The 13,270-nt window shown below is 32.8% G+C and overlaps 1 protein-coding gene across 1 annotated transcript in view; it reads left to right on the top strand.

The window, feature by feature from the left end:
• The window catches only part of LOC133639568 (mineralocorticoid receptor-like), a 66,347-nt gene that overhangs the window by 32,062 nt on the left and 21,015 nt on the right, over nt 1-13,270 (top strand). The window contains exons 2-3 of the mRNA XM_062032990.1: nt 4,189-4,305; nt 4,377-4,715. Of these exons, the coding sequence (XP_061888974.1) occupies nt 4,293-4,305; nt 4,377-4,715 (352 nt within the window). The 5' untranslated portion in view covers nt 4,189-4,292. The remainder of the gene's footprint in view (nt 1-4,188; nt 4,306-4,376; nt 4,716-13,270) is intronic.

Genomic DNA, 13,270 nt, shown 5'->3' with positions numbered 1-13,270 from the left:
TAGTTTCTATGTAACTGTTTTTATATTGTTTTACTTTCTTTTTTATTCAAGAAAATGTTTTTAATTAATTTATCTTATTTTAGTATTTTTTTTAAAAAGTACCTTATCTTCACCATACCTGGTTGTCCAAATTAGGCATAATAATGTGTTAATTCCACGACTGCATATATCGGTTGATATCGGTATCGGTTGATATCGGTATCGGTAATTAAAGAGTTGGACAATATCGGATATCGGCAAAAAGCCATTATCGGACATCCCTAAAAAAAATAATAAAAAAATAAATGAAAATAAAAACTAGAACAGCCAAATAGCTAAAACTACTACCGTATTTTTCGGAGTATAAGTCGCACCGGCCGAAAATGCATAATAAAGAAGGGAAAAAAACATAAATAAGTCGCACTTTTTGGGGGAAATGTATTTGATAAAAGCCAACACCAAGAATAGACATTTGAAAGGCAATTTAAAATAAATAAAGAATAGTGAACAACAGGCTGAATAAGTGTACGTTATATGAGGCATAAATAAGCAACTGAGAAGGTGCCTGGTATGTTAACGTAACATATTATGGTAAGAGTCATTCAAATAACTATAACATATAGAACATGCTATACGTTTACCAAACAATCTGTCACTCCTAATCGCTAAATCCCATGAAATCTTATACGTCTAGTCTCTTACGTGAATGAGCTAAATCATATTATTTGATATTTTACGCTAATGTGTTAATAATTTCACACATAAGTCGCTCCTGAGTATAAGTCGCACCCCCGGCCAAACTATGAAAAAAACTGCCACTTATAGTCCGAAAAATACGGTATGCATATATCTAAAAAAAAGCCTTTTTTAAAAGCATCCACAGTCTGTGGTGCCCTCAGGTGGTCAGGGAGAGCGTTCCACAGACTGGGAGCAGCGGAGCAGAAAGTGTGTGTGTGACGGTCATTGGTACTTTAACTTTAACTTAAATAGCCACCCTTTGCTCTGACTACTGCTTTGCACACTCTTGGCATTCTCTCCATGAGCTTCAAGCACACCTGTGAAGTGAAAACCATTTCAGGTGACCACCTCTTGAAGCTCATGGAGTGTGCAAAGCAGTAATCAGAGCAAAGGGTGGCTATTTTGAAGAAACAAGAATATAAAACAGGTTTTTTTCACCTTTTTTTGTTAAGTACATAACTCCACATGTGTTCATTCATAGTTTTGATGTGACAATCTACAATGTAAATAGTCATGAAAATAAAGAAAACACATTGAAATGAGAACCTCCCTGCTTGGCACTCAGCATCAAGGGTTGGAATTGGGGGTTAAATCACCAAAAATTACTCCCGGGCGCGGCCACCACTGCTGCTCACTGCTCCCCTCACCTCCCAGGGGGTGATCAAGGGTGATGGGTCAAATGCAGGGAATAATTCCGCCACACCTAGTGTGTGTGTGTGAGACAATCATTGGTACTTTAAGGGTTAAATCACCGAAAATGATTCCTGGGCGCGGCCACCACTGCTGCTCACTGCTCCCCTCACCTCCCAGGGGGGTGATCAAGGGTGATGGGTCAAATGCAGAGAATAATTACGCCACACCTAGTGTGTGTGTGTGAGACAATCATTGGTACTTTAAGGGTTAAATCACCGAAAATGATTCCCGGGCGCGGCCACCGCTGCTGCTCACTGCTCCCCTCACCTCCCAGGGGGTGATCAAGGGTGATGGGTCAAATGCAGGGAATAATTACGCCACACCTAGTGTGTGTGTGTGAGACAATCCTGGGTACTTTAACTTTAAGGGTTAAATCACCAAAAATGATTCCTGGGCGCGGCCACCGCTGCTGCTCACTGCTCCCCTCACCTCCCAGGGGGGTGATCAAGGGTGATGGGTCAAATGCAGGGAATAATTACGCCACACCTAGTGTTTGTGTGACAATCATTGGTACTTGAACTTTAACTGACGCTGTGGTCAAAGTTGGAATGGCGGCCGAAGTGGATAGTGCGCTCCCGCAATTTGTCACGTTTCATGTGTCAGGTAAACCAAATAGTGCCTTCTCAATCCCGTTTCTACTGTATGTCTTGCCTTTGTGTCATTCAAACCCTTTTTTTTTCCTCATGAAAATTCTACGCCAGCTGAAATGAAGTTGTCACTTTTGACTTTTGATTCCAAAGCAGGTTTTCTATTAGTTGGTTGGTAAACAACGGAAATAATAATAAAACAAAATATATATATATGGAAACTTTTTAATATTAATGAAGTGGCCCTCCAAGGGCTTTTTGTATCTATGTGGCCCACACATGGGGTGTCCAAACTTTGTCCACTGAGGGCCGCACACGGAAAAATTAAAGCATGTGGGGGCCATTTTCTATATTTTTCATTTTCAAACCATAACAAAATATATGCATTTTTTATTTATTTTACCTTTAGGGGTCCCGGGGACCATAAAGGGTCTCAGTCATTAAAATGTTAAAAAATAAGTCAGATTATTTTTTTATTTTAATTATTTAACGCTTACAGTAAATCTCTATATCAACTTCAAGTTGATATAAAGTAATACAAATTTTAAAAAAAAATGTTTTATGGCTTTTCTGTCAAAAACAACTTAGTTTTTTTTATAGTAAAACTGAAATATGCAGTATTTAGTAATTAGAGCCCTAAAAGATCAATAATGCAGGACACCATTGATTTTAATTAATTCATATTTTTGAGTAATCACAGTGAAAAGATAAATAAAAAATCACCAAATATATTTGGGATCCAAAAGGTGCCCCACTCATAAAGTGATACATTTTTATTAGGTTTTTCTTTTACTTTCAACACTTAAGTTACGAGATCAACTTCAGATATATCTGTCGATTTTATGCTGGAACTATTATTTTGTTTGTTTTTTGCGCTTTTGTCAAAGAAAACGTTGATGTTTTTATATGGCTACTACACAATATATGCAATATTTACCACATAAAACATTTTAAAGTGAAACAGTGTTTCCCATAAACTGCCAAGATACCTTTGGCGGTGGGGGCGTGGCGGTGGGCGTGGCTGTGGGCGTGGTCACCATGACATCACCGTGTAATTTGCATAATGTACTACAATGATATGATTTTCTCTAAAAAGGCTCAAAAAATGTATACTTACTAATTAATAATAACAGTTTTGTTTTAAACGTCCATCCATCCATCCATCCATCCATTTTACAATATAATTACAACACTTTATGTACATATTTATATACAGATTTGAACAATAAGTTATTCACTGAAATATATTTATTAATTGTGGTTCTTACAAAAAATATATCTTACAAAATATAAAAGCTAAAATGTCTCTTAAAGCTCTGCCCCTTTAATTAGTGCATACTAAATAATTTAACTTTAGCCTACTACTACAACCATATTATTTACCAGCAACATAAAGTGAAACAGAGGCAGAGGTGTCCTGCCACAGTCAGTAACAAATAAACAGAAAACAGTAGTGGTCAAATACAAATAAGGCAACAAGAGAAGTATCCTACACTTCTCTTTTGTAAAGTAAATCTGAACAGCCGATATGGGCATCTACATCAACTATATTATTTGCCTGAGAAGCTGGACAGGACAAAAAAAAAAAATGTATTTTTTTTATTTGTGGCGGACGTAATTCTTTCGTGGCGGGCCGCCACAAATAAATGAATGTGTGGGAAACACTGTGAAATATTTGAAGTAATTGGAGCCCTGAAAATAATTCATTATAACATGGATTTTTTGTCATTATTTTTTATTTTATTGAGCAATGGCAAAAAAATAAAAATGAAGACAAAAGAAGAAAAAAAACAGCCCGCATGGCAGCTTTTGTGTCAACATTGCAACTTTCTCTTGTTAGATTTCACCTCATTCCACCTTTTTTTAATGTTCTTTTTTATATTTACTATAGTATTTCCAGAATGTGTGGCGGGCCGGTAAACAATTAGCTGCGGGCCGCACTTTGGACACCCCTGGTTTAAGGGTTCTTGGCCTGGAAAAAGGTTTTAAGACCCTTGATCTACTGTACTGGAGTTATTCTGGGGGGGTTGTTTTCTAATCGCGGAGAAGAAAAAATGTGTAAAAAGAGCAAGAATCCGACATATTGAACTTTGAATGTATTTGTGTAACACAAAGTGCCATCTGCTGGACGTGGTGGGGCACTGCACCTTTTGCCCCAATTATTACTTATGGTCTTCTTGTTTTTTCTCAGGTCAGCACAACTATCTCTGCGCCGGCAGGAACGACTGCATTATCGACAAGATCCGAAGGAAAAACTGCCCGGCGTGCCGCGTACGCAAGTGCCTTCAGGCCGGGATGAACCTCGGAGGTGAGGCTCTTTCTTTTTTGCGGGACGTCGGGGTCAGAGGTCATGCTGACATGAATATGCCCCCCACACAGCTCGCAAGTCCAAGAAGTTGGTGAAGTTAAAGGGCGTCAGCGAGGACTCGCAGGGCGCCAAGGAGGCTCAAACGGGCGGCGTGGGAGGCGACTTCCTGCCCTCGGAGAAGGAGCTGAACGCGTCGGCCAGCACCACCTTGGTGCCTCACGGCGCCGGGGTGGTCACACCTTTCCTGCCGCCCTCCATCTGCAGCGTGCTGGAGCTCATCGAGCCCGAAGAGGTGTACTCGGGCTTCGACAACACGCAGCCCGACACCACGGACCACCTGCTGTCCAGCCTCAACTGCCTGGCCGGGAAGCAGATGGTCCGCCTGGTCAAGTGGGCCAAAGTACTTCCAGGTGAGTGACCCGCTACCACCTGCACACCACTCTCTGAATACATCCAGCAAGTGACCTTAAACTGACGTCATGCAGAAATGAAAAAGGATGGAAATTCTTCCAAATATTAAAACATAAAATAAACTTCTTTTTTTTTCTTCAAAATATCACACATTTAATTCAGAATTAATCCATTTGGATCTTTTGCAATCAAGGATATTTACTCTTAAAAGTACATATTTTATTTGTGATAAATAATTATACAAATGTGATAACACCATTTATAGTAATAATAATAAGGCAGCTTTAATGATTTTTCACATGTAAAAAATAATGTATAATAATTTGTAATTATTATTACAATAGCACATTTAAATATATCCTTACTACAAATATTATACATTTTTCTGTAAGTATCAGTGTTTACAAATATACATGGCTATATATATATATATATATATATATATATATATATATACATATATATATATATATATATATATACATATATATATATATATATATATATATATATATATATATATATATATATATATATGTATATATATATATATATATATATATATATATATATATATATATATATATGTATATATATATATATGTATATATATATATATATATATATATATGTATATATATATGTATATATATATATATATATATATATATGTATATATATATATATATATATATGTATATATATATATATATATATATATATATATATATATATATATATATATATATATATATGTATATATATATATATATAGCCATGTATATATATATATACATACACACATACATATATATATACGTACATACATATATACATACATATACGTACATACATATATACCCCGCCTACCGCCCGAAAGGGACAAGCGGTAGAAAAGGGATGGATGGATATATACGTACATACCGTACAGATATACAAACAATGTTAGAGCGGCCCACATATACATGTGTATATGTATATATACATATACACATGTATATGTATATATACATATACATGTGTATATGTATATATACATATACACATGTATATGTATATATACATATACATATACACATGTATATGTATATATACATATACACATGTATATACATATATATGTATGTATGTATACATGTGTATATGTGTATATACATATACATGTGTATATGTATATATACATCTGTATATGTATATATACATATACACATGTATATGTATATATACATATACATGTGTATATGTATATATACACATACATATGTATATATACATATACATATGTATATACATATATATGTATGTATGTATACATGTGTATATGTGTATATGTATACATACATATACATGTGTATATGTATGTATACATATACACATGTATATGTATATACACATATACATATGTATATGTATATATACATATACACATGTATATGTATATATACATATACACATGTATATACATATATATGTATACATGTGTATATGTATATATACATATAAATGTATATATGTATATATACATGTGTATATATGTATATATACATGTGTATATATGTATATATAAATGTATATATACATGTGTATATATACATATATACATGTATATATACATATACATATATATGTATATGTAAGTATATATGTATATGTACATGTATATATGTACAGTATGTAGGTATGTATATATGTATGTACGTATATGTATGATCTTTATTGTCATTGTACATTGTACAACGAAATTGCAAGCAAACCCATTTAGTGCAAATTCATAGATGAAACATAAAAAACAAAAGAACATTGGTACTAAGATAAAAATAAATAAATAAAATACCAAGCACACAGCTCACATGCACAGTCATCCATATGTATGTATACGTGCGTATATATATATATGTATGTATTTTTGTATATTATATATCTCAGATCTTGCTTTGATTTTTGGACCATGGATCTCGAAAGGTTGGTGACCACTGAAAATGTTTGTTTTGGGAATATAATTGCAGGAGATGGAAGCACATACTGTATATCACTTGGAAGTTGATACTGATTGTATCGTCAAATAAAATTATAAAGTATTTTTAATTTTGTCTTTACTTGTGGCGGCTCGCAACAAGTAAACATATGGAAACCACGTACAGTTTTATTTTTTGCCAGTTCACAGTTACACATTGTCGTTATTTAGTTGTATTTAATTGAATTGTCCTCCATTTAACTACTTTGTGTAACTGTTAAAAGGACAGCAGTTAATAAAAGTGTAATAAGATCATTGCTACCTCCAGAGGGAAACAATGTGTTCCACTGTAAATAGAACCTGTCAGTCCTAAATCATGTCAAGTAAAAAGATGCCATTCCCCAAAATATCATGAATATGACATGCTTCTTTACTGCTCTTGTCACGACTCTACGTTTCCATCGTTAGCTCAAGAAAATATTCTAAAATGAGATTGCCATCAAAATCATGTCCTGCATTAAATTAAAATGAGGATTTACAAGAGTGAAGTCATTTGGAATGTTTTTTTTTTGTTGGCCATGATGCGTCACATTAAAAGATGCTCCACAGACGATAGTAAACACGTGACAGACACTTTCACTAAATACATGAATGTGTCAATAACTGTATTCATTATTGATTAAAACACATTTGTATACAGCATATGAAAATATGTGCATGTATAGCTTCATGTAGTGTCACATATAAATATGTGCATGTAGTGTCACACATAAATATGTGCATTTAGTGACATATAAATATATGCATGTAGTGTCACATATAAATATGTGCATGTAGTGCGACATAAATATGTGCATTTAGTGTCACATATAAATATGTGCATGTAGTGTCACATATAAATATGTGCATGTAGTGTGACATATAAATATGTGCATGTAGTGTGACATATAAATATGTGCATGTAGTGTCACACATAAATATGTGCATTTAGTGACATATAAATATATGCATGTAGTGTCACATAAAAATATGTGCATGTAGTGCGACATAAATATGTGCATTTAGTGTCACATATAAATATGTGCATGTAGTGTCACATATAAATATGTGCATGTAGTGTGACATATAAATATGTGCATGTAGTGTGACATATAAATATGTGCATGTAGTGTCACATATAAATATGTGCATGTAGTGTGACATATAAATATGTGCATGTAGTGTCACACATAAATATGTGCACGTAGTGTGACATATAAATATATGCATGTAGTGTCACATATAAATGTGCATTTAGTGTGACATATAAATATATGCATGTAGTGTCACATATAAATATGTGCATGTAGTGTCACATATAAATATGTGCATTTAGTGACTTATAAATATATGCATGTAGTGTCACATATAAATATGTGCATGTAGTGCGACATACATATGTGCATGTAGTGTCACATATAACTGTGCATGCATGTAGTGTCACATATAAATATGTGCATGTAGTGTCACATATAATTATGTGCATGTAGTGTCACATATAAATATGTGCATGTAGTGTCACATATTAATACGTGCATGTAGTGTCACATATAAATATGTGCATTTAGTGACTTATAAATATATGCATGTAGTGTCACATATAAATATGTGCATGTAGTGTCACATATAAATATGTGCATGCATGTCGTGTCACATATAAATATGTGCATGTAGTGTCACTTATAAATATGTGCATTTAGTGACTTATAAATATATGCATGTAGTGTCACATATAAATATGTGCATGTAGTGCGACATAAATATGTGCATGTAGTGTCACATATAAATATGTGCATGCATGTCATGTCACATATAAATATGTACATGTAGTGTCACATATAAATATGTGCATGCATGTAGTGTCACATATAAATATGTGCATGCATGTAGTGTCAAATATAAATATGTGCATGTAGTGTCACATATACATATGTGCATGTAGTGTCACATATAAATATGTGCATGCATGTAGTGTCACATATAAATATGTGCATGCATGTAGTGTCACATATAAATATGTGCATGCATGTGGTGTCAAATATAAATATGTGCATGTATTGTCACATATAAATATATGCATGCATGTAGTGTCACATATAAATATATGCATGCATGTAGTGTCACATATAAATATGTGCATGCATGTAGTGTCACATATAAATATGTGCATGTAGTGTCACATATAAATATGTGCATGTAGTGTCACATATAAATAAGTGCATGCATGTAGTGTCACATATAAATATGTGCATGCATGTAGTATCACATATAAATAAGTGCATGCATGTAGTGTCACATATAATTAAGTGCATGCATGTAGTGTCACATATAAATATGTCCATGTAGTGTCACATATAAATACTATGTGCATGCATGTAGTGTCACATATAAATATGTGCATGCATGTAGTGTCACATATAAATATGTGCATGCATGTAGTGTCACATATAAATATGTGCATGCATGTAGTGTCACATATAAATATATGCATCATGTAGTGTCACATATAATTATGTGCATGCATGTAGTGTCACATATAAATATGTGCATGCATGTAGTGTCACATATAAATATGTGCATGCATGTAGTGTCACATATAAATATGTGCATGCATGTAGTGTCACATATAAATATGTGCATGCATGTAGTGTCACATATAAATACTGTATGTGCATGCATGTAGTGTCACATATAAATATGTGCATTCATGTAGTGTCACATATAAATATGTGCATGCATGTAGTGTCACATATAAATATGTGCATGCATGTAGTGTCACATATAAATACTGTATGTGCATGCATGTAGTGTCACATATAAATATGTGCATGCATGTAGTGTCACATATAAATATGTGCATGCATGTAGTGTCACATATAAATATGTGCATGCATGTAGTGTCACATATAAATACTGTATGTGCATGCATGTAGTGTCACATATAAATACTATGTGCATGCATGTAGTGTCACATATAAATATGTGCATGCATGTAGTGTCACATATACTAAATACTGTATGTGCATGCATGTAGTGTCACATATAAATACTGTATGTGCATGCATGTAGTGTCACATATAAATATGTGCATGCATGTAGTGTCACATATAAATATGTGCATGCATGTAGTGTCACATATAAATACTGTATGTGCATGCATGTAGTGTCACATATAAATACTATGTGCATGCATGTAGTGTCACATATAAATATGTGCATGCATGTAGTGTCACATATACTAAATACTGTATGTGCATGCATGTAGTGTCACATATAAATATGTGCATGCATGTAGTGTCACATATAAATACTGTATGTGCATGCATGTAGTGTCACATATAAATACTGTATGTGCATGCATGTAGTGTCACATATAAATACTGTATGTGCATGCATGTAGTGTCACATATAAATATGTGCATGCATGTAGTGTCACATATAAATACTGTATGTGCATGCATGTAGTGTCACATATAAATACTGTATGTGCATGCATGTAGTGTCACATATAAATACTGTATGTGCATGCATGTAGTGTCACATATAAATATGTGCATGCATGTAGTGTCACATATAAATATGTGCATGCATGTAGTGTCACATATAAATACTGTATGTGCATGCATGTAGTGTCACATATAAATATGTGCATGCATGTAGTGTCACATATAAATATGTGCATGCATGTAGTGTCACATATAAATACTGTATGTGCATGCATGTAGTGTCACATATAAATATGTGCATGCATGTAGTGTCACATATAAATAGAGTGAGCAGGTCCTGACTAGCAGACACATCATTAGCAGACACTGTGACATCCTCACAGACTGAAATAGTTCCTACTGCTGTCCTCACTTGCCTTTTGTCTTGTTGTTGTTGTTGTTGTTGTTGTTGTTGTTGTTGTTAGCGCACATGGAGCTTCTTGCCAGGCATTGATTGAGAGTTTGGCACGATTCCCATCCCCCTTCTATTTTCGTACGCTTCTCTGCGTGGCGTCGCAGTCATAAGTGAAATCCCTGCAGCTTTTTGCTGGGAGGAACTCGGAATATGAATGCCATTTAGCTAGGATGAGAACACATGGCTATTTTACTTGTGGCGGGCCTGCAACAAGATAAATATATAGGAAAAACACAATTAGATTTTTTTTGCTGGTTCACAGGTAAACATTGTCATCATTAGATTTATTATTTTTTAATATAATTATAACAAAAAACACGACATACCGATAATGTCACACGTGTGAGAACACATGACTAGCCAAACTTTTTTACTTGTGGCGGCCCGCAACAAGTAAATATTAAGAAAAACACAGTTAGTTGTTTTTGTGGTTCACATGTAAACATTGTCATCATTAGATTTATTATTTTTAATATAATTATAACAAACTTTTTTACATGTGACAGCCCTAAAGTTACTTTTGGCGGCCCGCAACAAGTAAATATATAGAAAAACACAGTTGGATTTTTTTGCTGGTTCACAGGTAAACATTGTCATTATTAGATTTTTTTTTTTTTTAATATAATTATAACAAAAAAACTTGCCATACTGATAATGTCACACGTGTGAAAACACATGGCTAGCCAAACTTTTTTACTTGTGGCGGCCCGCAACAAGTAAATATATAGAAAAATACGGGTTAGTTGTTTTTGTGGTTCACATGTAAACATTGTCATCATTAGATGTATTATTTTTAATATAATTATAACAAACTTTTTTACATGTGACAGCCCTAAAGTTACCTGTGGCGGCCCGCAACAAGTACATTATAGGAAACACATGGTTATATTTTTTGCTAGTTCACAGTTAAACATTGTCATCATTGGGTTTTTTTTAATATATTTACAAAAAACTTGACATACTGATACTGTCACATGTGTAATAACACATGACTAGCCAAACTTTTTTAATTGTGGCGGGCCTGCAACAAGTAAATATATAGAAAAACACAGGTAGATTTTTTGCTGGTTCACTGGTAAACATTGTCATCAATAGATTTATTTTTTGATATAAAACACGACATATTGATAATGTCACACGTGTGAAAACACGTGATTAGCCAAACTCTTTTACCTGTGGCGGCCTTCAACAAGTAAATATATGGGAAACACATAGTTACATTTTTTGCTAGTTCAGTGAAACATATTGGATTTTAAATTTTTTTTTATATATATTAGCAAAAAACACAACATACTGATAATGTCATGCACGTGAGAACACATGGCTCTCCAAACTTTTTTACCTGTGGCGGCCTGCAACAAGTAAATATATGGAAAACACAGTTATATTATTTGCTGATTCACAGGTAAACATTGTCCTCAATAGATTTTTATTTTTTTTATATAATTATAACAAAAAACACGACATACCAATAATGTCACACACGTATGAAAACACATGACTAGCCAAACTTTTTTACTTGTGGCGGCCCTCAACAAGTAAATATATATGAAACACATAGTTAAATTTTTTGCTCGTTCAGTTAAACATTGTTCTCATTAGATTTTTAAAATATATATATATATATATATATATATATATATATATATATATATATATATATATATATATATATATATATATATATATATATATATATAAATAATTATAATTATAACAAAAAACACGACATACTGATAATGTCACACGCATTGTTAGCCAAACTTTTTTACTTGTGGCGGCCCGCAGCAAGTAAATATATGGGAAACACAGTTATATTATTTGCTGGTTCACAGGTAAACATTGTCATCAATAGATTTATTATTTTTTAATATAATTATAACAAAAAAACTTGACATACTGATAATGTCACACATGTAAAAACACATGACTAGCCAAACTTTTTTTTACCTGTGGCGGCCCGCAACAAGTACATATATAGAAAAACACAGGTAGATTTTTTTGCTGGTTCACTGGTAATAGATTTATTTTGATTTTTTTTTAACTTCAACACATTGTGTCCAATATTTACCACAAAGATAAAAGAAGTCCTATTTTAGGTTCATTTAATAGTTAAAACAAATTTTAATAATTAAAAAAAAAATGTAATTAAATTAAATTTCATTTTGATATGACTATTTTATTACATATTCTGATAGATTAAAATTTGACACCAATGAGAGCATTTTAAAAATCTATTTGACTGATGAATATTAAAAAAATAAATAAATAAAAATAAAAATGTATTATATATATATGGATTTTTGTATATTTTGTATTTTTTTTTTGTTTTTTTGTTTTTTAGACATGTATCTCGTGTGCAGGAGAAACTATCACGAGAAACTTTTAATAAAGTTGTAGAAAAAATTAAAAAATATTATAATTTTTTATTTATTTTTTTTTAGACATGTATCCCGTGTGCACGAGAAACTTTCTCGTGCGCACGAGATACATGTCTAAAAAAAAATAACAATAATTGGGGTTTTTTTTGTTTTTGTTTTTTAGACATGTATCTCGTGCGCACGAAAAACTATCACCAGATACTTTTGATGAAGTTGTAAAAAAAATTTAAATAAATTATTTTTTCATATTAGACATGTATCTCGTGCGCAACAGAAACTT

The sequence above is a fragment of the Entelurus aequoreus genome, linkage group LG22 (genome assembly GCF_033978785.1).
Source record: "Entelurus aequoreus isolate RoL-2023_Sb linkage group LG22, RoL_Eaeq_v1.1, whole genome shotgun sequence".
Taxonomy (NCBI): Eukaryota; Metazoa; Chordata; class Actinopteri; order Syngnathiformes; family Syngnathidae; genus Entelurus; species Entelurus aequoreus.
This window is presented reverse-complemented; position numbering and strand designations above follow the sequence as displayed.